This window comes from Artemia franciscana, chromosome 3 (genome assembly GCF_032884065.1).
Source record: "Artemia franciscana chromosome 3, ASM3288406v1, whole genome shotgun sequence".
NCBI classification, from domain to species: domain Eukaryota; kingdom Metazoa; phylum Arthropoda; class Branchiopoda; order Anostraca; family Artemiidae; genus Artemia; species Artemia franciscana.
Window position 1 is genome coordinate 11,019,419 of NC_088865.1, and position 27,776 is coordinate 11,047,194.

The 27,776-nt window shown below is 36.5% G+C and overlaps 1 protein-coding gene across 2 annotated transcripts in view; it reads right to left on the reverse strand.

Annotated features, from left to right (window-relative positions):
* The window catches only part of LOC136024879 (phospholipase A and acyltransferase 3-like), a 57,180-nt gene that overhangs the window by 2,521 nt on the left and 26,883 nt on the right, over positions 1-27,776 (reverse strand). The window contains exons 3-5 of one of the 2 annotated variants that reach the window (XM_065700407.1): positions 20,215-20,396; positions 11,871-11,997; positions 5,531-5,664 (exon numbers count right to left, since the gene is read on the reverse strand). In XM_065700407.1, the coding sequence (XP_065556479.1) occupies positions 5,531-5,664; positions 11,871-11,997; positions 20,215-20,396 (443 nt within the window). Of the gene's footprint in view, positions 1-5,505; positions 5,665-11,870; positions 11,998-20,214; positions 20,397-27,776 lie in introns of both variants that reach the window. The other variant, XM_065700408.1, reaches the window with a different exon arrangement.

The window sequence follows — 27,776 nt, forward strand, 5'->3', positions numbered from 1 at the left end:
AGCGATGCGTGGAAGGTTTCATTGACGCCTTCTCCGAAAATCGGCAAGCCGAGTTACTCCTTCGGAACCATAGAAAACCTCTCAGTGTAGGGTGCACGAACGTTTGTTCAACGAAATACCTGACAACCCAGTCTTTCATCGCTGGGAAATTTTCACGTTACAATATAGACATCATATGCGTTTCAGAAACTCGAACCAACGGCATTGCGGAAGGTACAGAGATTAGAACTTCTCATTAATTTTTTTCAATTGTGAGTCCTTGATAGATCTGCGTATGGTAGAGTGGGAATTATCTTAAGCCCTCTCGCATTGAGGACACTTCTCGAGTGGTAACTTATCTAACACAGGTTAACAAGAGCACGATTCAAAGGCCACCTATTCAACATATCAGTTATTATGCTCTAACCAGAGACGCACCAGAGAGTGAAACAGAACTTTTTTACGAGCTTCTAACTTTTATAATTAAGAAGGTCCTGAAATCAGATCTCACATTGATTGGAGGCAACTTTAAGGCCAGAATCAAAAGAAAAGTGTCCAGTGTTGAGTCTGCCATTAGCCAGCTTGGTTTTGAAAACAGATGTAGCAGGGGATCAAGGCTTTTTCCGCTTGTCATGACAAATGGTTCTGTTTGTCATGACAGAGTCCCAGCCATGCAGCCACGTGGCGTTCAAGATGTGGTAAAGCGAAGAGCCAGATTGATTACATCCTTACGTCCCGCCGTTGGAAATCGATGACTATGAACAGTAAATTTTACATTGGAGCAGATACTGGTTCAACACATGGGCCAAATCATCTCCTAGTCAATCTAGACCTAAAGTTGCGACTAGTATCACACCCCAAGACGTAACCTCCACAAAAATTTTACACCAACCGATTCGATGATCCTAATATACGACAGGAACCCAGAGATCTCCAATCGCTTTGAAGTTCTACAGTGCAAATGACCGTCGAGCAAACTCCCAGCTCGGAAGAAGAGTAGGTGGCCATACGCAATACAATACACGAGGTCACAGAAGGTGCAATACGGTAACGCAAAAGACTACCAGAAAAGTGGGTGTCAACAACCCAATCCAACTGGCTGAGCTAAAAAAAAAAAACAGACAGAAAATTGCAGTTGTTCATGCACCTGAGAAGTGAATTCCGCTAGTCAGCTAAGAATGACAAGAATCAATAGCGGAAGAAAATTGCCGAAGATATGGAAGACACTACCTCCAGATCCAACACCTGGAAGATGTATCAGCTCCTCAAATAAATTAGGAGTAAATCAGTAAAACATAATAGTACCTCCATCAAAGATTAAAACAGCAAGTTACTCTCGAGAAAATCCGAATTAATACGTGAAAGGAGCACTTCGACGGACTACTCAACCAATACCAACTTTCCATAACAATATATCATAATCAACTTAGCCATGATCCACGCCGCAGCCATGATGACCTACGGAAACCAAAACCCTCCAGCAGTATCTATAAAGACATTAATTTGGATCCCCCCCACGTTGGATGAAAACCAACAAGCCATTAACTGCTTGAACATTAATAAAGTCCCTGGTCCCGATACTATCCCGGTATTTTACAAGTACATCAGAGATTAGACAGCACTTGTCAGCAGGTTCCATAAACTAACCCGATGAGAAGAAGACTTGGATTCACAGGATTGGGAAGACGCTGTCATCCTTCAGGTTTTCAAAAAAAAAAGAAAAAAGAAAAATGCAACGATTACCGTGGTAATCAATTATTGTGGGATCTCCCTCATCTGCATTACTGCTAAGAAATTCGCCATAGTGCTGCCCAATCACTTTCGTGTCCAGCGCAACATGACGACAAGGCCCAGTCAAGCAGGGTTCCATCTAGGCATGGGAATAGTCGACCAACTACTATTCATAAGATAAATCCTTGAACATAGGACAAAACGACAGAAACCGACCGTATCTGCATTCATGGATTTTATAACAGCTTTCGACTCTTTTTCTAAGAGATAGAATCTGGAAGACCATAACAGAGGATGGAGTACCAGACAAGATAGTTAGACTTCTTCAAGTATACTATCAACGTACACAAGCACAAATTCAGATCAGTGGGAAGCTCTCCTCGATGTTCTAAATTGATTTTGGGGTCCGACAGGTATGCACATTGTCTCACCACTTACTGTGTTGCAACACTTTTTTTTCTAGCACCCCGATTTCAGCTTATTCCTAGAAAGTGGTAAGGATTTAACCTCTTCAGTTTTTAAGGGAAGTGTACACCTTAAGCCAGATTGATGAATGTGACTTGGCAATTTGGAAAGCTTCGTAGAACTCTTGCCTGGGGCCAAAAATCTATTGTTTCTACCCATTTCTGTTCGTGATTTGAGCTGAGCTTATCATTCGGCTTTTTGCACTTGGGATTGCGGTAGAGAACAGGTATCAGATGTGCCTCTTAAACTTTAACAGTTCTAACATTGCTAAAGAAATTAGAGTTTATCCTTTGTTCCTTTCTAAGTGATGACGTTAGAAACTTGGCCTATGGCAAAAAATTCAAAGTACATGTCATCTATTTTTTGGTAGAAAAATTCCTTTATTAGATATGTCAGGTTGAAAGTTTAAAGGGGGGGTTGATAACTTCAGTAGTAAGGTACACACTGAAACTAAAAATAGGCCGACACAGAAATGGTGTATCTTTTAAACTTTAAAAGTTCTCTCATTGCTAAAGAAATTAGAGTTTATCCTTTTCTTCTTTCTAGGTGATAATATTAGAAGCTTGGCCTAAGGCAAAAAAGTCAACTTTTGAACTAAGACATAGGTTTTTTGACGGCAGTCGATAGGTTTTGATAAGCTGATCAGAATAAATGTACCAGTTTGAAAGTTTAAAGGGGTTGACAACTTCAGTAGTAAGGTACACACTGAAACCAAAAATAGGCCGATACCAATTGTGAGACATATATGGGAGTTTTAAGCGACAGTCAGCTGTTAGCTCATAATCATCTTTGACAATGAGGGGTTCGTAACTTCTGCTGGTTGATGTACCTATTATTTCTTTCCCGTATATTTGATGGTAAGACCAATTTGGTTCCAGTGGTAAGACAAGTAGGGGACTTGTAAGTAATAATCGGCTGTCAGACTACAATCATCTTTAGCGATGAGGGGTTTACAACTTTTGCGAGTTGGTGTACCATTAATCTGAATCAAAACTGAATTTCATTTAGAAGCCCAATCGATGCTATCAATAGTTGCTGAAGAATCCACTCGTGGACCTGAAGATTAGCTCCTCACGAACAAAAGTCATAGTGTCTAGTAAATCATCTCAAGACCCCTCCCCCTAAGTTTACTAGAACAGTCGCCAGTAGACGATATACTGAAATTCAAGTACCTATACTCAGGGTCGTAACTAGCCAAATGTTTAGGGGGGGGGGAGCAAGAGATTTTAACGACTGACTGGTCATTTTTACAGACCGATTCTGTCAAAAATTAGCATAATGTCCATTTTAAATACAATACGTAAAATCACTGTACAAGTCGGTAAAACCACTGCATTTACCAACCGAGATTCAAATTTGGTACTTATCATTTCACTATTCTAATGCTGTCTATTTAACCAAATGGAAAATTGTGGCACCATCTGTAAAATCACGGGAGGAGTTGATAAAACTGCTGCGTTTACCGACCAAGTTTCTGTGTTTCAAAAATTTTTGTGGATGACATGTCAGTATTTTTGAGGTCTTGATTGAACCGAACTCACTGAACATCAAAAAATTCAGTCAGGAATTGAATCAACAGCTAGAGACTTGAAAAAGCTAAACCACTCTCTATTGAACTAGAATAAGACCTTTTAAAGACAAAAATAAGGATATATAAGACCCTCGTTTGGTCTGTCCTACTATACGGCTGTGGGAAATGGGCTCTAAAAGCATCGAAATACAAGCTCTCAGCCCACTCAAAGACTCATGTCAGAGGGGAATAATTGGCACCTAAATCCATGATCCAGCCAGTACTCCTCAAAATTTCCCGTCAACATTATAATTTGGGTACTATAATCAAACAAGGAAGACTCCGATGATTCGACCATGCCCTTTGCCGCCCACAACACACCTTTGTCAATTAAGCCCTATGAAGCACGCATTACCCAGGATGGAAAAAACGACACAGAGGACCAAAGAAAACGTGGCTCACCTACATCAAAGCAGACCTAGACCCAACTGGGGCTTCAAGAAGAATGATCAAAGATGGGACAAGTCTTAACTCGAATTAAAAGAGGCACTCACGGACAACCGAGGCTTTTAGCATACCGCAATAACGAAGCTATAAGACACCAGGGAGAGTTGAAATGCTTGAACCCTGCTACAAGTACAAGTAATATAAACTTACGGCGGTAATTTATTTGCCTTTGTTCTTTGAAAACAGGACATAATTTACAGTTTTTTTTTTTTATTTTTTAACTAAAACATAGAAAGTCTAGAGATAATAATAAGCTTTTTTTATATTAACATACAATAGATACCTGAAACTATCTAAGTTGAAGTGACAATAGTCGGGACACAACGACATTCATAAGTAAAGAGAGCTAAAAGAAAGAAGAAGTCCCACATTTTTTGTGACAATTTCTGCTCAATCTTAATTTCATTTCAATTTTTTTTATATTACAGGAGTTCTTTTTATGTTCAGCCTTTTAGTGTATAATCATACATGTCTACTGGCACAACATCCCTAACCTATTCTTTCCCCGTGTAAACCAACAGGAAATGCAGATTTAGTCAACAATGATTTCCGATAATTGTATCTTAATAAAGGTAGTGATGTCACTTAAATATTCACTCATACAATGTACATTAGTTCAAATCATCTTAACTATCTAAGCTGAAGTGACATTGGTTAGGTCCCAACGACATTCCAATGTAAAGGGAGTAGAAGGAGGGAGAAGTCCCACATTTATTCGAGACAATTTCTGTTCGATTTCAATTTTAGTTGTTTTTTAGTTTTAGTTCTTTTTGAGTTCGAATCACCTTTCGATTGATACCTCTTAGAAGCTTTGAAGAATTAGAAGCTAGAAACAAAACGGTAGGTATAACCAAAAAAGTAACACAAAACCAATAGCAACAGAACAGCTGCATACGGCGTGGTGCTTCCATCTGGAATCGTCTTCCTGGGGATATAATTCCTGCAAGGCCCCCTTGTTGATTCCTTCAAAAGAAGGTTCAACGACCATTTAAAACCTCAAGGTTTTGGAATGAGGTAAATGAATAGCGGCATATCAGATATCTTTAAAAATCCGGTGTCCTGACTATAGGTATAAAAAGAAAGAAAATCTCAACCAACCATAGGAAAAGCTCATGAAAAAATTGAATCCATAACTCTCATTTGTGTGGAACAACAAATAGCAGGCACATACACTCTCAGTTACTAGTATTCATCCCTTGTGCTACTTGCACCATCAAGCTGTCATGGCGTTAAAACATAACCTCTAGTGTTGTATTTTACTCTGACTTATTAATAAACTTAATAGAGAAAAGCAGACTAACTCAGTTACTTACCATAATTCTACAAAAAAAGACTTACACTGACAGTATAAAGCCCCTTTTCATAGACGCTCAGAAGAAACTCCTTCACCTGATTGCTTTCTGCATAGTGATTTCTGATCCAATGAGCAAAATGCTCACAATTCGTTTGTAGAAGATTGTATTCTTCAAATCCTAAATTAGAAAAAAAAGAATTTCTCAAGACGGTAGTTTGAAACTTGAGTAATCATTGCAGTGCCGATGGACTGTAAGGCAATCTAAATGAAGTTTACACGACAACACCTAAAGAGCCATACAAAGCATTATCTCTAGACCTACCAAGCGAATGTGCGATTCCACCTATGGGTTAGGTTTGATGTTTCACGGTAATATTAATTTTTCTCTTTTTCTTCTCATTCCTCTAAATATGATATAACCAGGGAAACACAATTCTAAAGATGTGATGGGTTCAGGTGCGGTTCCTCCTGCGGCAAGAAGCAGCACCATATTCAAAGACTATATTATACAACATTTTTTTTGGGGGGGGGGGAGATAGAGAAGATACAAAGTATTACATATATTTGATGTATTTTTTTTCCAGAAATTACATTGACTTCTTTGTCTCATTGCATTAATTAAACAGTTTTTTAAGGTTCACTGTTTATCTTTAAAAAATAGAACGAACTGAGAACGACGAAATTAGTTATTCGCAGAATATACAAGATAAATTTAAAAAACTAGCTCAACCAAACTGAATCGTGATATTTTTCAACGTGTACAAAAATTTTATAGTCTAGTGCTTTACTGAAATTAGATAAAAAAAACTAGTTTTTCTAGCTGAAAGTAAGGAGCGACATTAAAACTTAAAACGAACAGAAATTACTCCGTATATGAAATGGGTTGTCCCCTCCGCAATCCCTCGCTCTTCATGCTAAAGCTTTTAATTGTTTTAAAAAGCAGAATTGTGGTAAAGAGTTAAACTTTAGCGTAAAGAGCGAAGGATTGCGGAGGGGACAACCCATTTCATATACGGAGTGATTTCTGTTCGTTTTAAGTTTTAATGTCGCTCCTTACTTTCAGCTAGAAAAACTAGTTTTTTTAATGTAATTTCTGAATGTTTTTGAACTAATACATGTTTGATTTTGGCTCTCCACACATAAATTATTAAAATGAAATTTACATTTTAATTCCTTTTTTGGCTAAATGGCTTTCTCTTAGTTCTGATCAGACGATTTTGAAAAATAAGGGATGGGGAAGGAGGCCTAGTTGCCACGCAATTTTTCGGTTACACAAAAAGGCAACTATAAATTTTGATTTTTAACGAATTTTTTTATTAGTAAAAAATATACGTAACTTAAGAATTAACTTACGTAACAAACTTTTATATTCTTACATTTTTATTATGTATATGAGGGGGGTTTGTACCCTCGTTAATACCTCGCTCTTTACACTAAATCGTAAGTTTTGTGCCGATTCTTTAAGAATAACCCCTGAATCAGAAAGGCCGTAGAATAAATAGTTGAAATTACTAAAAATACTATAGCATAAAGAGCGAAGTATTTATCTCCTCCTAAATACCTCGCTCTTTATGCAAAAGTATTTTTAGAACCCCTCATATGCGTAATAATCTCTGTTCGTTTTAAGTTTCAATGCTACTCCTTGCTTTCAATTGAAAAACTTTTCCATGTTTATTTTTTCATTGTTTTTTATATAGTAATTTTAGAAAATCCTGCGCCCTTTTCATTGAATTTCTCTTCCCCCATGACATATTTCACCAGGGAAAGATCCTCCCACATAGCCCCCTCCCCTCAACCACCCCCCCCCCAAAAAAAATCCCCTGAAAACGACTGTACACTTCCCAATAACCATTATTATATGTAAACACTGGTCGAAGTTTATAACTTGCAGCCCCTCCCCCAGGGACTGTGGGGGAGTAAGTCATTCCCAAAGACATAGTTATTATGGTTTTTGACTATGCGGAACAAAATGGCTATCTCAAACTTTTGATCTGTTGACTTTGGAGAAAAAATGAGCGTGGGAGGGGGCCTAGGTGCCCTCCAATTTTTTTGGTCACTTAAAAATGGCACTAGAACTTTTCATTTCCGTTAGAATGAGCCCTCTTGCAACATTCTAGGACCACTTGGTCGACACGATGACCCCTGGAAAAAAAAAACAAAAAAAAAACAACAAACAAACAAATAAACACGCACCCGTGATTTGTCTTCTGGCAAAAAATACGAAATTCCACATTTTTGTAGATAGGAGCTTGAAAACTTTGCTATAGGGTTCTCTGATACGCCAAATGTGATGGTGTGATTTTTGTTAAGATTGTGTGACTTTTAGGGGGTGTTTTCCCCTATTTTCTAAAACAAGACAAATTTTCTCAGGCTCGTAACTTTTGATGACAAATACCAAATTTGATGAAGCTTATATATTTAAAATCAGCATGAAAATCCGATTCTTTTGATGTATATTTTAGCCTCAAAATTCCGTTATTTAGAGTTTCGTTTACTATTGAGCCGGGTCGCTCCTTACTACAGTTCGTTACCACGAACTGTTTGATCCAGCTTACTTGAACTTTATTGAAAATTGCCATTGTATACTGACAGTTATCGATATTACTACCAGTGAAAACGGTATTGAGAAACTCAGTCTTTTTATACATACACCTTTAAGCTATAGCAACAAAAGTAAGAAACCCAAATAAGGTGTGGTGAAATTAAATCATATTTGGACTAGGATAATTTTATAATACATCTGAAATATTTCATTCCAGTATTTCTTTTATACACTCCGCGTTTTATATTTTATTTTGACGGGTATGAAAAATAATATGATTCCAGTTTAGGATACCTCTTCTGGGGATTTCAGAATAAACAGTCGATACAGCTTGCTAGATTAGATTGAACAGAAGAAAAAAAAAATAACATTATTAAGATTGTGAAAGATGCAAGAGCTTCTATACAAGATGACGCTTGAAGGTCACAAAATTATACCCTAAAAAGAGTAAAGAATTTCAAAATATTAAAAAAAGCAATTTAAAGCCATAGAAACGTAACAAGAAAACAAATGTTTTCTTAAAATAGCAAAGCTGAATTATATATCATAAATTAATTTGTCGTATAAATTTTACCTCAAAGAAACGTAGTCTATTCCTAAAACCCCTTGGAAGCAAAGTATTGCTAAGTTAAATAGATATAAGTAATAGATATTGCTAAGTTAATTATATTTAACAAAAATGGATTAAAGGAAGGAAAAAAAAATAATGGGAATTCACTGCATAATAGACCAAAGCAATTAGATCGTTCATTCCAAACATAATAATAAATAAAAGAATTGATGCAGCGAAAGTTTTTTAGGCTATAATAATAAGAAGGGGCCAAAATATTTTTGTATTTACTACTACTATTGCTACTAATAACTCACCGCAGTACCAAGCCGTCTGAGACCAACACAGCTACGCACGCTCCTTTTCAATCCCAGTCTATTCCAAGCTTCCCTCTTTACATCATCCCAGAAAATTTTCATTTTCTTCAAATATTTCTTTAAGACATCCTCCTACCCTAACCGGGGACGAAATGCTTTCGGCTAAGCCATAGACAATTGGCCGAAAAGGCCAATCTTAGGCAATCTGAAATCCTTCATCCACAAAACGTGCCCTAGTCATATCAACCTTTCTCTCACTATAGCCCTAGAAAACAGGATTGAACTAAACTTTTGTACAGCCTCCTGTTTGAAATACGGTCAGCTGAGTACACACAACCGTCCATAGGCAATTTCTCTGGAACACATCTAGAACACATCTAGCAAATCTTCATCCGCTCTTCGGAGCGCCCATACTACAGAGCTATATTAGACAACTGTCATCACTGCAGCTTCCAAAATTGTTGTGAAAAAATTTTGTGAAAAAAAACTCTGAGCTTTGTTTTTAACATCTTCACTACTCCCGCCGTCTTTACTGTTAATACTAATAATACTGCCAAGGTAAGTGAAGCTGTCAACCTGATCAATCGTTTAGTTACCCAACGTCACCTTTTCATCTTCACTTATTCCCAGCCTTAGTGACTTAGTCTTTTTAGACCTATTCTAGGTCCTTGAAATCACAAAACTTCTATAAGTTCATTCATTTTGCTCACACATTCATCTAGGATACTTAAATCATTAGCATAATCTAAGTCCAGGAGAGTTTTTGCTCCCCGTTTGATTCTGTGGTCTCCCATTGCTTTTTCTGTGCTGCTTAAGATAAAATCCATAAAAATGATCCATACAAAGGGGTACAGGACACAACCCTGCTTTACGAAACCATTCGCTAACCTCATTTCCTACCGTAGCCGCAGCATTGTTATCCTCGTTCATAGCACTAATCACTTTAAGGTATTTGTCTAGTATACCATACAAGGATTAGCTCTTCACTAAAGTTCTAAAACTTGTCTGTAACAGAATCGAACGCTTGCTCATAATCTTTAAAGCTGAGGACGAAAGGTGTCTGATAATTCAGGCACTTCTGAGTTATTAACCTAAGAGTAAAAATTTGGTCGGCACATCCTATACTTTTTCCGAAACCGCACTGTTCTTCTCTTATAACTTTGTCTACAGCATCTCTTAGTCTAAAACGTATCATATTACTAAGTAATTTGCTACCTACAGGGACCAGACTAATACCTCGATAATTACCACACTCACTCATCACCTTTCTTATACAGTGGTTTAATAAAGGTTGTCCTAAAAATCGGTAGGTACTTCACCTTTTTCAAAAATCATATTCATAATAGTCAGTTACTTATTCCTAACCTCAGAGCCACCATATTTAAGAAACTCATTTATCACACTATCAGCACCTTAAGTCTTATTATTCTTTAATCCTTTAAGTGTTTTCACTATTTCTTCCTCACGAAACAAATCTTCTTTAACATCTAAGGTATACAGTGGTTTAATTTGGAATTTTTTCTGATTTATTTCCCCTTTTTCAAAAATCATGCTCATAATCTTTAGTAATTTATTTCTAGCCTCAGAACCGCCATATTTGCCTGTGCGATGATATGTCGTTTACTAGGCTAAAAATTCCTTGAGAGACGTCACTCCTCAAGTGGGAATGGAGTTGACTGCAAGATCCTTAGCCTTGTAGATACCCCGAAAGCGACAAGGCATCCCTTTGCAGACTCCGGTGTCCATAGATCTGGACCTCACGCCATGTCGCAGTTATTCATCTATAGAGGATCCACCAAGCAATTTAACCCATTACTGGGAGAAGGTTTGCAACTCAGGGGATGTCTGCACATGCCGGTGGGCCCCTTCGAGTGTACATATGAGGGACCTTCTTCTTACTCAACCTGTATTTACTGCCTCATGCAAAGATGTCCCAGTTTCTAATATAGACCAATTTCTAATATATTCCTCAAAGTGATCTAACACTGCTAAGGTTATTACATGCATTTTGACCAAACACATCCTTGTTTCTCAAAACTAAATACTAAGTTCCTCAAACCGATCTAAGATTGCTAAGGATACGAAATCAATTTTGGCCATATACATCCTTGTTTCTCAAAAACTAAATACTAAGCTCCTCAAACCGATCTAAGATTGCTAAGGATACCAAATCAATTTTGACCATATACATCCTTGTTTCTCAAAAACTAAATACTAAGTTCCTCAAACTGATCTAAGATTGCTAAGGATATCTGGTGCATTTTGACATATAATCCTTGTTCCTTGAAACTAAGAGCTAATTCCTCAAAATGATCTAACTTAGATAAGGATATCAGATTCATTTTAAGGATATACTCCTTGTTTCTCAAAACTAAAAGCCAAGTTCCTCCAACTGATCTAGCATTGCTAAAGATATCAGATGCATTTTGACCATATGGATCCTTATCACTCAAAACTATAAGCTAAAATGATATAATACAATTTGACCTGTCTTAAAGATTTTTACATTGCATCTCTAAGCAAGAGACAAATTATATTTATATAGAATTGGTTCTTTAATGCACAGTCGTTCATATGTGTACAGTGCACATCTATTCTATGATGAATAGTTGTTAGAAAGAGAAAGTAAAACTAGTATTCTACAATTTCACTAGGCAACATTTAACATGGCTTGTACAATATTTCGCTAGCGAGTACCATATAAGCACATCGCCCATTTTTTCACCAAAATCCTATTGGTTACTATCAGATTATTGAGTCTACAAATTTGCATTCAATTATTACTTCTGCAATTTACCTTGCCTACACCAAATAAGCCAAAATTAGGACCATATTCACCCATTTATATATAAAAGGAAGATAAATCTTAAATTATCACCACAACCTGATCTCACACCAAACCTTTTGCGTAATACCTTGTACGATAAAAATTAGTTTTAACAAACACTGCTTCAAGTGAAATTAGACCCCCTTACCTTCGCCGGGAGCAACACTGAAAAGTATTGCCCTGTTGTAAATCTCATACCATGGAAATGGAGCAGACTTTCCATCAAATGAATTGTTGATCCTGCAGAGGTCATCAGACCAAACTTCATATAGATCCTAAAGTAAAAATAGGTCTATAAACATATAAATATACATATATATATATATATATATATATATATATATATATATATATATATATATATATATATATATATATATATATATATATATATATCATGGGAGAAGTGTGTATGAAGAACCGGATCCCTCGTGTGCAATCGACAATTTTCTTGGGATATTTACTTCGATATTTGAAACTGCCTTGAAACATACTAGGAAAAAAGAACGAGATATCCTCCGAGAACCCTGGATTAGTGATGAAGCTGTTGGAGCTATGAATGCTCGTAGCGCTTGCTTCTTCAGAAGTTTAAATGAGTCATCTGAAGAAAGTAAAAATGAATATATTCGTCAAAAAAATTTAGTGAATAAAGTTAAGATGTTCTAAAAAAAAGAAATATTACATCGAAAAATTTAATGAACAAAGGAGATATGCGGGGCACTTGTTAGACCATTAACGGCGTGATTAAAGGCACAGATAAACACGATGGCCTCATAAATGCTATCACTGTCGAGGGTGTTACAGTCACTGATAAGCAGCAGATTGCTGACGAGTTTGGTGAATTTTTTTCTCTGGTATTAGAAGTAGAATCAAGGAAGACATTTCTCACGGAGACCCAGCGAAAAGTGACACGCTTTTTGAACATAATCGAGGTGAACATCATAACTTTCAATTTGAGAAAGCGTCAATTGAAGAGTTAGCAAAAATTTTGAAGAATTTAAAGTCAAATGCTGCTGGTATTGATGGTTTGAATCTGAAAGCATTCAAAGAAGTTTCAGTGTATCTACTACCATGTCTTCTTTACCTCGTTAACCTGTCACCTGAAGTCGGCCAAATCCCTGACGCGCTAAAACAAGCAAAGGTCCTACCACTCTTCAAATCAGGCAATAAGCAAGATATGACGAACTGGCGACCTATAAGCTTGTTACTAAAATTCTCAAAAATATACGAGAAAATAGTACATCGATGGCTGTTTGGATTTTCAGACAAGATCGGAATATTAAGTGAGTCACAGTTTGGTTTCAGAACTAAACATTCAACTGTTCATAAGGCGTACCATCTAATGGAGTGCGTTAATAGCGCCCTAGAAAGGAATCTTATCCCTCTTACTGTGTTCATAGATTTTAGAAAAGCATTTGATACCGTTGATTTTAATCTTTTATTATTGCCCTAAGGTTCGATATTAAGATCTTTACTGTTTCTGATACACGTGGGTACAATGCATTTTTACCTTCCTAATACCGTAGTTACATCATTCGCAAATGACACAGCGCTTACAGTGATTGGGAAATCTGTCGAGGATCTTATAGAGATAACTAATGTAGCTCTGGAGAATTTATCTCAGTTCACAAAGCATAGTTTTCTTGCAGTGAATATTGAGAAGACTAATTATATTATTTTTAGTCGTATTGGTGAAGTTGTAAATAATTGTCATAGTATTCTTTTACAAGGTGTTTCCATTAGTCATGTTTTTCAATGTAGATATCTAGGATTTTATTTTGATATAAATTTTAGTTGGATTCATCATTGCAAAGTTTTATCGTCAAATTGGCTCGCAGAGTTGGTATTTTAAGAAAATTTCATAATTTTTTTCCTCTACACGTTCTTAAAGCAATTTATTATTCAACCGTTCATCCTTATTTAGCGCATGGTTGTTCATTGTATGCAAGCAATTTTTCTAGTCATGTGAAAAGGGTCCAGATTATGCAGAATAAGGCAATTAGAAGTTTGGATGAGCATCTTGCGTGTGGTAGTACTAGAGATTATCTTAGAGATTTAGATATTTTGAATATTGATTTTATTAAGTCTCAGCAGAATTTAATTTTTGTATACCAGGTTTTAAATGGATTGTCTCCTCATTATTTTAAAAAATTTTTATCGATGTAATTCAAATTATCACGATCATTTTACTAGGAACTCTGAACAGTTGACTAGTGAAATCAGGCATACAAAGCCATCTGGCTTTATGATTAAACATGTAGGTGTTGATATTTAGAACTCAATTCCAGAGAGTATTAGGTGGTCTGAAAACCTTATGTTATTTAAAGCAAGAATAAAAAATTATTTTCTGGATAAATTGTAAATCATATTGATTACAAATTTATCTTTTTTTTTTTTTTTTTTTTTTTAATATGAGAGATGGCCGTTTAAAGATTACATAGTGTTTCGTCAGTTTTTTTTGTTTTTTTTTCTTTGCGTATTTCTTTTATTTTGAATGAATAGTTATCATTTATATGTTGTTGTTTTGCTGCTGAACATGGACATTTTAGGTCCCTAAATTGAGCAGCATTATATATATATATATATATATATATATATATATATATATATATATATATATATATATATATATATATATATATATATATATATATATATATATATATATATATATATATATATATATATATATATATATATATATATATATATATATATATATATATATATATATATATATATATATATATATATATATATATATATATATATATATATATATATATATATATATATATATATATATATATATATATATATATATATATATATATATATATATATATATATATATATATATATATATATATATATATATATATATATATATATATAATTTGATATTTCATTGATATATTAGCATTTCAATAAAAGCAAATGCGATTAAGAAAAGGAAAAAAAGGTCATTTATCTGAAAAAAGAAAGAAAAAGGGGTGGAACCCCAACACCTCTCCTTGCAAGATAAATGACCACCCATGTGCCACATTGGTCCACCCTTACAAACATAAACACTGAACTTCAACTTTTACAACATCCATTTGCCTTCTTTCTTCCACCAGCGTCTGTGCTGCTGCTACCACAGCTTGGCTCTGGATCTGTCACCCTCCAAACGTCTCCACTGCAGAACAGCCATGGTGTAGATCGTAAGGGGATCTGCATGTGGTTTTGAAAATTTAAGCCCGCAAAATTTGTAGAAAATAATCGTGCTTAGCATGTATAAATAAAAATTTTCTCGCTCTCATGAATTTACATTTGAGAGAAGCGTATAATCAGGTTCAGACACATTCGATGATGCTAGTCATCATGAAAAACCAGCTAAACTAGCCTCTTAATCTCTATAAGTGGAAACAACGCTCCATTTCAATTAAAAATGCAAATAACCACTTGGCATAATTTGAAATAATCCATGGCCGAATTTTACCAAGGCCTTTGAAAACGATAGGGGTACAGGGAAAACAGCTAAAAGTTTGAGCAAATCCTTAATCAGTTCATTCTGGGTCGCCTCACCTAGGATAGTTGAGTGAAGAACGATGCCAACTGAAGATAAAATTTGAATGCGTCACTCAATGAATAAGGTTTCCAGGAAATAATTATCGAATCCCGCGAAAAGTTTAAACCTTGAATGGAGTTAATGGACAAAGGTTAGGGTGGAATATATGAAGGAGCTGGGAGGGAGTATTACCCAACGACTCCAGATCGGATGGACAAATCTCGGGAACAGCATCCCAGCTGGCCTACCAGTTGTTTATTGAGCGAACCGTACAGCATTTATGACTCCCAAAGAGGCTCCTCTTCTTCAACAGAGACTAAATCTCACTTAGAGTTTATATGACTAATCTCATATTCCTTCCCAAGCTTTTCCTATCCAACCCGAAATTCAATATCCCCCAATCTTTCCCTAAGTTGATTATTGAGTCAATCGTATATCATTCATTACTCCCAAAGTGGCCCCTCTTCTCCAAAAGAGACCAAATTTCCGTTAAGAGTTGGTAGGACTAATCTCAGATTCCTTCCCAAGCTTTTCCAATTCAACCCGAAATTCAATATCCCCCTATCTTTCCACAACCAGTTGTAGTCCATTCAATTTTATTTTATGAGTGTCAGTAGTTTTCTTAATAAGTCATGGACCTTCACCTCCCTCCTAAGCTTTTTCGTTTTGCTGTAGTTTTGTAATGTTCCCACTTGGTCTTGGACCTCTTTGTACCTCCTGATCTCTTTTTTTCTTCTCATAATTTTTTTTCCTTTGCTTTGGTCGTAGAAGGAATCAACTTTGTTGCTGAATAAAAATTGAATTCTTAACTCGTAGTTTCGCTTTGCATCTTTTTTCTCTCTTTCAGTTTTCTATACTTTTACCGCAGAAACATATAATTTGTCATCAAATGGGAATTGAATTCCGACACTTGGTGTTTCATATTGGACCAAAATTTCTCGAACTTCACGATGAAAAGCGCGTACAATAAATTTCTTCTCATTTGTCTCTGGCACAATGAGTGTTTCGCCTTGATATGCACTTTGTCACCGTTTCATATTTGGTAATGTTCTGAAGTTTTCTGTTTTCTGAAAAATCAATTTCAGGCCTCTTATTTTCAACATTATATGGCCTCTTTACTTCCGCATCCTATTTTTCCAGATTATGAACATTTCGAAGAGTAGTATCAGGCAATTAGTTTTTTTAGACAAGGTTGGTTAGCCTCCAAATTTTATTTTATGGGTCGGACCATCTTCCCCCTTGTCAACGAAGTTGTATATTTCTCCGTCTTAGCAATTATGTCTAATAATCTCTCACTCATTGACGGTCCCTGACAGGCTTCACAAGCTTTAGTAAGGATTTCCATACAAGCCTGATAATCTTTTTCAATTTTATCAATACGAGCCTGGTGATGTATTTCATGTGCTTAACATTTTTTTCCGTTTGTTCTATCTCATCCTGTATTTTTTTTCGTATATTCTTGGTGCTCTCTTTCGGCTACCACTGTTCTTTTGTCTTTCTCTCTTTCGTTTCTATCTTCTTCGTCGTTTCGTTCTCCTTCTTCTTTCTTTCATCAAATTTAATATATATTCATCATATCTGCATGACTACTTTTTCGTGATCCCCTGCTGGATCTCGATTCCATTCTGTTACTATTACTCCTGCTGCTTGGTCTACTTTGATTCCTTCTGTCGTTATATTCTCTCAATTCACTTTCTGAATCCGTGTGTTCCATATTTCTTCGTTTCGTTTCTGTATTATCTCTGACCGTCATTATTTCAAAATTCAGCTATCATAAAAATACTTCTTCCATCTACCTACATGAAAACACTTTCTCGAATGGTCCCAATTTCGGGTTTGTCTCATGATAAATTCTTACGTCTCAGCGATTAGACTAGGCAACGCCCATTCAGATTTTCGTAATATTTTTGACTGATTCCGTCTTCTGAGAAATTTTTATAGCACTTGGTATTAACCAAGTGACATATAGCGATCGCAAATTCTGTCGGTCGATCTGTCTGTCCCGGTTTTGCTAGTTTAGGCATTTCCAAAAAGACTAGGACGATGAAATTTGGCAGGCGTATCAGGGACCAGACCAGATTAAATCAAAACTAGTCGTTTCCCCATTTCGACCATCTGGGGGGGGGCGGTTAATTCTAAAAAATGAGGTATTTTTAACCTGCAAACGGGTAATCGGATCTTGTAACTCAAATTTCTTGTTTTAAATCCCGACCGGATCCAGTGTCATTGGGGGGGGGGCAAAAATCTTGCAAAAGGCTTAGAGTGAAGGGATCCGGATGAAACTTGGTGGGAAAAATAAGAACAGATCCTAAATACGTGATTGACATAACCGGAGCGGATCCACTCTCTTTGGGGGAGTTGGGGGAGGGTTAATTCTGAAAAATTAGAAAAAATGAGGTATTTTTAACTTACGAAGGGGTGTTCAGATCTTAATAAATTTTCATAATTAGAAGGACCTCGTAACTGAGATCTCTTATTTTAATTCTCGACCAGATCTAGTGTCATTGGAGGGAGTTGGGGGGAGGGGGACCGGAAAACTTGGAGTATAGAGAACAGGATGAAACTTGGTGGGAAGAATAAACACAAGTCTAAGATACGTGACTGACACAACCGGACCAAATCCGCTCTCTTTGGGGGAGCTGGGAGAGGGTAATTGAGAAAAATTAGAAAATATGAGGCATTTGTAACTTACAAACGGGTGATCAGATCTTAATGAAATTTAACATTTAGAAGGATCTTGTGCTTCGGGGTTCTTATTTTAAATCACGACCAGATCTGGTGACATTGGGGAGAGTTGGAGGGGAAAACCGAAAATCTTGGAAAACGTGAAATTTGAGAATTCTTTATCTTATGAATGGGTGATCGGATCTTAATGAAACTTGATATATAGAAAAATCTTATGTCTCAGATGCTCCATTTTCATTTCGAATCGGATCCGGGGACATAGGGGGTTGAAGGGAGAAACAGAAATCTTGGAAAACACTTAGAGTGGAGAGATCGGGATGAAACTTGATGGGAAGAATAAGCACAAGTTGTAGATACGTGATTGACATAATTGGAACGGATCCGCTCTCTTTGGGGGAGTAATGGGGGGATAATAATTTGGAAAAATTCGAAAAATTAAGGTATTTTTAACTTAGGAACGGAGTTGGAGGGGAAAACCAGAAATCCTGGAAAACGCTTAGAGTGGCGAGATCGGGATGAAAGTTGGTCGGTAGAATAAGCATATGTCGTAGATACGTGATTCACGTAACCAGACTGGATCTGCTCTCTTTGGGGGAGTTAGGAGGGGGTGAGTTTGGTGCTTCTGGATGTGCTAGGACGCTGTAAATTATTAGGCGTGTCAGGGACCTGCACAAATTGACTTGATAAAGTTTTTTCCCGAATCGACCATCTGGGGAGGGGGGGGGGTGAAAGAAGAGGAAAAATTTAGAAAAAAATGAGGTATTTTTAACTTATGTTTGGGTGATCGGATCTTAATGAATTTTGATATTTAGAAGGACCTTGTGTCTCAGAGCTCTTATTTTAAATCCCAACCAGCATTAAGCCTTTTGATTTTCCTTTTAAATCAATTTATTGATTCTTAGAATTTACTAGAGCTCATGCCAAATGAGCTCTTGACTCTTCCGACCTCGTCACAAGTGCCATATGAGCTCTTAGCTATTGTGTTTATATGTAATTACAACAGGCTACTGTGTAGGCTAAATTAAATAATCTCTTCCGAAAACGCAGATTCTTTTACTACCAGTGCTCCTGATAGGTCCTTTAGTCGTTGCCACTACTTATTGGAGTGGTAAAGCCTCGCGGCCACCAATATTGTAATGTATCGACCTTCAATAGTGCCACAATTAAATCCGGGTCCAACCCTGACGGTTTTTGTTAAGAATGGTAACGTGATCGAACGATCAAAAGGGCCAAACTCTGGGCCAAGGGTGACAACACCTGGGTCACCAATAATTTCTCTGGCTATCTCTTTGGAAGGTAAACGGACCCACCCTGTCAATGTACTAATGACGATATTTCTTGCGAATTCTTTTCATACCCTGCCTGGGTTTTGGGAGAAATATTCTACACGGTTGTAGAAAATAACTCACTTGTATTTCTTCTAAGGGTCCTAACAAACATATATCTATCAACTCCGAAACTAAACTCTCAAACTCAGACTCTGAAAGTGGACTCAAACACAACATTTGACGCATAAAAAATCTTAGTATATGGGGTGTGACTCAGTGTGACGTGGGCCAATCTAATGCATCAAGTCCCTCATTTGAATTTGCCCCACGCATGTATTAACAATCAATGGCCTGAAATCTAGACAACCCGTGTAGTGATTCGTACAGAATGGCAGTCGAATCCACTTAATTTTCTCTTGTGAAATGGTTGCCATATGAGCTCTTGGCTCTTCCAACCTCGTCATTTGAATCTGCCCCACGCATGTATTAACAATCAATGGCCTGAAATCTAGAAAACCCGTGTAGTGACTCGTACAGAATTGTAGTCCTATCCACTTATTTTTCTCTTGTGAAATGGTTGCCTTGACGAAGAGAGTTTAGCTTAATTGAAAATTATATTATAGGCAAACATAATCAAATGCAATTAAGAATAGGAAAACAGGTCATTTATCTGAAAAAAAAAAGAAAAGAAAAAGGGGTGGAACCCCAACACTACTTTTAAGACAAAATTAAGATATCTGTCTTTCTTGTTTCTACATTCACATGTTACAAATAGACTAAAGTTTCTTTTGATATGGATTTCAAGAAAGCAAATATTTTAGTAAATATCTACAGTACATAAAGATGCAGCATGACAAAAAGATGTTAAAATATTGTTCAAAAACAAACAAAGAAAGGGGAGAGGAACAGAGATGGTTAGAGGGCGAGAGAGAGAGAGAGAAAAAAAGAAAGAGAGAGAGAGAGAGGGAGAGAAAAAGAGAAGATTTTACGCCGTTCTGCACAGGATTTCCATTGGTATTTTCACCTTCAGTGTACTTGGACGCAGAACTGCCGGAAAAGAAGCTTGATTTCACATTACAGAAATGAACCACTTCGTAGTCATAATTTTTGCCACATCCAACATAAACTGCCCAGTGTTTATAAGTCAGTCTATCGAATTCTAACAGATCTCCTATGTCAGGGAAGATTTTGTTAAGTATAGCACATTAAAAAACTAAAAAAGTTAAAATATAAAAAGATGAAGACCTTTGAGCAATTAACGCGTTTAAGCTTAATAAGCCTTTTAGAACAAAAGTCTGTGGGCTGAGCAGCTTATTTCACAGATAATTTAAAATTCAGATTGTCTCACGAACAGCACCCCTAAATGCATTATCTATTGCAATAAATCATGGCAGAAAACTTGTGATGAAATTATCTCTATATCTCTGAACATCACGCATTTCATTTCAATTTGAAATCCTAGATCAATGTCTTCAATTATGAAAATATGAAAGCAAATATTTCCCACAAAATCTTATTGTCTCTTCGAAGACAAAAATTATTCTATGTCGCGTCCTTTCGGATAGATTTAATAAGTGATATATTTGACAGGGAAGGAAACATTTATTTACCATGCGTAATAAAAAATTATTCATTTGCAATCATAGAGCAGTTGAAAAAACATTATCCTTTCTTAGTGTTCTTATCTAAATCAATGCCTAAATTTAAAATAATAAATTCTTGAAATTAAAGATCCAAATTCTATCATAATAATTAGCGAGCTTTGTATAAATATTGCGGTTCTTGATCTAAGAAGTCAGACTGTTTGAAGAAAGGGGTGCTGTAAACACAAGCACAATCTAAAATTCCAGAATAAAAGCTAGTCTCTCAAGTAAAACGTATAAAACTTGTTCAAACAGGTGGAGGCTTATTCGCAATATTAGGTCCAATAGTATCACATTTGATTGGAAGCCTCAACAATTTCTGCTAACATTCACCTCACCCCAAAATACTCCATTCACCTCAATGGAGCCTGGGTACTATTAGACCTCAAACAAGGTGGTTCTCCAATATACTCCACAGCTACCAGATTACATGCAGAGACAGGCAACCAAAAATAGGCCACGTTTTGCAATCTGCTCTTATGTTCGTACATCTCGACCAAATGGGATGTTTGGAAAAAGCGCATTTAATTATTGACACGAATTTTTTCGTATCCGCAAGACATATGATCCGTTACAAAATTAAAGATATGAAAGGAGAATCTATTCAGGAAGATTTTATGGGAGGAACGTCAACTAGTACAAAGCAGAGCATAAGTAATAACATGAACAGTAACAACATAAGTAAATAACAAAATAACATGAACAGTAGCGACAAGTTTCTCCAAAAATTATAAAAATTAAAGCTCTCGGAAAAGGATTTCCCTCTGCATGTCACAGTAATAGTTTTAGTTGCTTTTTAGCACAGTAAAGGTAATGTACAGTAGCAAAAAGTCCTATACTCCCCATTGAAAATTTTTTAAACAGATCTGAAACCGCCCAAGATTCATGATCCCGCCTTCGCGCACGTGCAATGACAAATGTTTTCAATGGAAAAACCAAGTAACAACTGAAACTATGGCTCTGACGTATATGCTCAGAGTCTAATTATGCTCTACGAAATGCGTGTCATTTTCGGAAAAAGATTTTGCTACTGGCATATACTTGTATTGTGCTTTTTAGCATTCAGTCAGATCACAGCATATGCCCGTCGGACTGCGCAAAAAATTTGTCATTGCGTCTACGCAGAGGCGGAGTCATGAAGAGAGGTCTAGATTGATGAGTTTCAAAATCTTTAACGGAGAGTATAGAACTGTTCTCTACTGTTCACATATATTTATTTATTATTACGAATAGCGGTAAGCATTAATGCTTGTCGCAAAAACACAAAATCATAATACTAATCTAAAGTAAATTGGCAACGACAAATTAAACAGCAAAAACTTCTAAATAAAACGACACTACACAACAAAAGCGTCTAAATAAAAAGGCGTATTTACTAATGCACTCTTAAAATTTCGAGCACTCTCTGCCTCGACAACCTTCAAAGGCAAACCTTCATGGTCCGGCAACTCTACTAACAAAAGATAATTGACCAATTTTTTTCAGTGGTTTTGGGGGATATAATTTATAATCATGCTGACGAGTAGAGTGATAATGGCTAAATTTAAAAAATAAATTTGGATCAACACCATCCACTCCTTTAATTATACGAAACATATTTACAAGGTCATTGCGACGTCTACGAAACTTCAGCGACGGGAGTTGAAGCCTAGAAAGTCTCTGCGGATAAGAAAGGCGCTGAAGGTATGGGACCAATCTAGTGGCCCTTCTCTGAACCTTTTCTATCCTATGCTCATCCGTTAGACTTAATGGAAAGCAAACAGAAGTATTATACTCAAGAAGAGGGCGGACCATTGATTTGTATAGTAGTAAGAAATTACGAAGGTTGAACCTACTAAAGCTTCTCCTTATAGACGATAAACGATAATTCGCATTCTTTACAATTTCCGAAACATGCTTATCAAATTTCAATTGGGTATCAAAGTAAACACCAAGGTCACGCACTATTTCGTTAGAAGGGATTTGTATGCCAGACAGCTGGTAAGTATGCACAGGTGGGGAGTTTACGAGCATAGTGTAGAACAACACACTTAGAAGGGTTTATGAACATGGAATTAGATTCGCACCAATAAGTTAGAGAGTCAAGATCCTCCTGTAAAAGTTGCACATCGTTTTGGTCTCGTACTGGTAGATAAAGTTTTACATCATCCGCAAACATCTTGACAGTAGAATGCTGAACAGAGGAAGACAGATCATTAATAAATAAACAAAATAAAATTGGACCCAGGCAGCTACCCTGGGGGACTCCGCTTAACACATCAATTGAGGATGACATAGCTTCACCAACAACAACCTGCTGAATTCTGATATACTTATACTTATGCTGATATACTTATGCTTAGCAATCTACCCTTGCAGTACTTCTATTCGGTCACGACCGAAATACAGAAATATAATTTTAATGTTCTTATTGAAAATGACAGAGCACTGTCTTTAGTGTTCCGAATAAAAAACGCCAAACGGGAATAATTTTAAAGTATTATTACCGTCATTGTCTTATGGTCTTTTTGTATTTATAGTTCAATTACGTTATGTTGTGTTACTTTTCAATTTTGCTGTAGTATAAAGCCGGGAGTGCTACACATGGATAAACGTGCCACACATGCATAAACGAATGAAGTCATGTCTGAAGAGAGATTGTTTCTATAGCTACCTTACTTCTGATATTGTTGATCCTTTTCAAAGAGCACGGGCTGGAAGAGGGGTTGTCAACCCTGGAGGCATAGTTTTCTAATAATACCTCAACATTTGATCAGACGCATTTGGAGAGAAAAAAAGCGTAGGGAAAGTTGCCCTTCGATCACTTTTGAATCTTACAAATGGCACAAGAATTTTCGATTTCCAAATAAATTTGCCCCATCCTAAATTTCCTCCTTCCCATAAAAATCTTACATCGTAACAATGGGCAACTTTCAAAACTTAAAGCCCATGCCCCGGAACCGGGAATGGGGGTCGCCAACCCCGGAGAAGTGGTCATATGATCATTGAACTACTTGGAACAAAATAACAATCATCGTTTGGGGAAAAACGGCGTGGGGGCAGGAGTTGCTTGCCCTCCAATCACTTTTGATTCTTCAAATGGAGACTAGATCTTTTCATTTGCAATCAAATACGCCACCTTTAAAGTTTATATGACCAATCCTTCCATATGAAGTGCCTGTGGGAAAAAATAATGATAATACATTGAAGCCTTATGTTTACTATAGGCAATACTATAACATCCCCTCTTAATTGAACAGGTGAATAGAACAATCAACTTCCTTTCTAATGAACGTCCAAAATTCTACACGGAAGTACGGGGGGGATTATCCGGGGAGACACCTAGCACCATTTCAACAGATATTTCTGAAGAAATGTAATAACCAGTGTCCTTTCCAAACAGTTTGTGGTAATGAAATACAATTAAGGAACAACCCAGCTCAATAGTAGCCGAAACTCTAAAAAACAGAATTTTGAAACCAATAGATACATCAAAAGAATTTTATTTTTATGCTAATTTTAAACATGTAACTTTCATCATGTTTAGTCCTACCCATAAAAAGTTACGAGCATGAGAAAAATTTACCTTACTGTGAAAAAAAGGGGAAACACCTAGAATTTTTTGGTTCTGGAATTTCGTGAGAGGGCTCATTAAAACAGAAATCAAAGTTCTAATGCTCTTTTTAAGTGACGAAAATAGCGACGAAGACCACACTGACATTCCATAACAACAAATACAAAGTAGGAACAATAGGGAAAATCTTTTCCTGACAGTGGAAATCAATTCTGTGAATATTTCCGCCCTACGTCCAAGGGCCGTCTTCAGCACAATACGAGAAAGAGAGAAAAAAAATACGTAAATATAAATAAACTTACATTAAAATGTGAGAAGTAAAACTAATAATGTTTTTTAAATGAGCAAATATATATGGTTGTTGGTAACAGACAAAGTCCATGGGAAGTAAATACTTGTGCTTCTTAGTCCCAGCCTGTTATCTGTTTGCACTTCCGTCATTTGGGTAACCCATCTACAATAGCCAGTAATTTCATGAATTAAAATTATTTTCTTTAACCTTTATTATACCCAGCTATGATAACTAAATCTCACAGAAAGACGAAAAACAAACTGTATTTTTTTTCTAAATAAATACTATAGGATATTCAACTCTTCATATCCCACCTATATTTTGGAATATAGAAATATATTTCAAATTTTCTTCTTTTCTTTACTATGATTATTTGTCCCACTTTGCCTTTGGCTGTTCAATTTAACATTTTGGGTATTTTTCAAGGGGGATATGTCCAGCACAATACATTTTAGGCAACACAAGCCATCATGCACATTTCTAACAACACAAATACAATTAGTCATTTTATGATCAAAATTAGTGAACAGTCAAAACAGCCTATAATGACCATAATGGCAATAATTTCGAAGTTTTGCTTAAACTTGTGTCTTTTTTTTCTCCACTTGATCTGTTTAAAAGCGGGTTACAAATAAATTATTAATCTAAAAATTAAACTTTTATATAAAAATTGAGACACAAGCAGTAGGGCAAAAAAGGCAAAAAAAAGAAGAAAATCAGCTCTAATAGGATTGAAACTCAATATGAATTCAAAAAAGCTTCTTGACGCTTAATAATTATATCTGAGCTCTAAGGGGAGAAGAGTGAGGTGTAAACAAAATAAAAAACAGGTTTTTTCCCCCAATACGGCTTGCATTTCTTGGAGAACACCTTTGAAAAACCCAGGGAGTTTACCGTTGTTCTACCCCCTCTCCCCTGCTTAGAGACGTAAGAAATAAATGAAACTTTAAAAAGGCATAATCCTGTGTTAATAGTACATAAAAAAATAGTGTCCTCACCGTCAACATCTAAAGGCCATATCTGACAATTTTACTTTTGTGAAATATTATTACTGCTCATATTTGAGGGACCAGTGGATTAATATAGAACAGAATGAAGTCCTGGCTGAGTGGTTGGTCTGCTGGCGTGGGAATTCTGTGTCCAAGGGGCACGGGTTCAATCCCAGTTGTGACCAGTTATTTAGTTTGGGACGGGAGTAAGTGGCGTGACTCTATAAGCTCAGCCAGAGTCGACCCAGCTCTAAATGGGTACCTAGAGGAATCCGGGGAAGGTAAGTCGGAAGGGTGTGTGAAAGCACAGGAAGCTGGTCCCAACCCCCCATTGCACTTCCTGGCTGAAAGGCCATTCAGCACTGCCGGTTTGGACCTTAAGGGTCTAGTACCGTCTTACTTACTTTTTTTTATAGAACAAAAACTTCAAATTGAGACTGAACATAAGTTGGCTGGCTGAGTTTCCATTCAGCCGTAAGACCTTTATTTGTGACAATGGTGTGGGGTAGTAAAATATATTTCTATTAGTATTTGTTTGTGACGCTTATAAGCAAATTTCATGTTAATTTTTTCTTGTCATTAAAAGCTCAGTTAAAATAATAAAAAAAAATTAAAGTGCATGGTTCCTAACTAATAAAAAAGAGATAACTTTACATACATCCTTGAAGACCAGTTGTAAGATGATTTTGACATGGAATCTAAAAATCATATTATTTTAAATCTTTTTTGAAGCTAGTCTATTTATGGATATCAATATGATCATGTTCCTCTCCCAGTGCTACAGTAAAAATAGCAAAACTAAAAAGAAACAAGAGCTAAGAGCTCATATGGCACTTGTGACGAGGCGAGAAGAGCTAAGAGCCAAGAGATCATATGGTATGAGCTCTAACAAAATTCTATGAATCAATAGATTGATATTAAAAAGGAAAATAAGAGGCTTAATTCCGGTCAAGATTTAAAATAAGAGCTCTGAGTCACAAAGTCCTTCTAAATATCAAAATTCATCAAGATCCGATCACCCAATCGTAAGTTATAAATACCTAATTTTTCCTCTCACTTTTGCCCCCCCCCAGATGGTCGAATCCGGGAAAACGACTTTATCAAGTCAAATTGTGTGGCTCCCTGACACGCCTACCAATTTTCATCGCCCTAGCACGTCCAGAAGCACCGAATTCGCCAAATCACTGAACCCCTCCCCCAACTCCCCCAAAGAGAGCGAATCCAGTACGATTCTGACAATCACGTATCAAGGACATTTGTTTCTTCTATCCACCAAGCTTCATCCCGATTCCTCCACTCCAAGTGTTTTTCCAAGATTTCCCCCTCCAACTCCCCCCAATGTCAAAAGATCTGGTCGGGATTTGAAATAAGAGCTCTGAGACATGAATTCCTTCTAAAAATAAAATTTCATTACGATCACAGGATCTGGTCGGAATTTGAAATTAGAACTTTAAAGCACAAGATCCTTCTAAGTATCATATTTCATTAAGATCTGGTCACCCTTTCGTAAGTTACAAATGCCTCAATTTTCAAAATTACCCCCCCCCCCCAATTCCACCAAATAAAGCAGATCCGGTCAAGTTATGTCAGTCACGTGTCTTAGACAGGTTTCTATTCTTCCCATCCAGTTTCATCCTGATCTCACCGCTTTAAGTATTTTCTAAGATTTCCGGTCCCCCCCAACTGCCCCCCCCCCCCCAATTACGCTTAATCCGGTTGAGATTTAAAATAAGATATCAGAGCTACGAGGTCCTTCTAAATATGAAGTTTCATGAAGATCCGATCACTCCTTCGTAAGTTAAAAATACGTCATTTTTTCTTATGTTTCAGAATTACTCCCCCCCCCCCGATTGAGCGGATCCGTTCTAATTATGTAAATCACGTATGCAAGACTTCTGCTTATTTTTCCAACAAGTTTCATCCCAATCACTCCAATCTAAGCATTTTCCATCATTTCAGGTTTCCCCACCCCAAACTTCCCCCAATGTCACCAGATCCGGTCAGGATTTAAAATAAGAGCTTTGAGACACGATATCCTTCTAAATATCAAATTTCATGGAGATCCAATCACCCG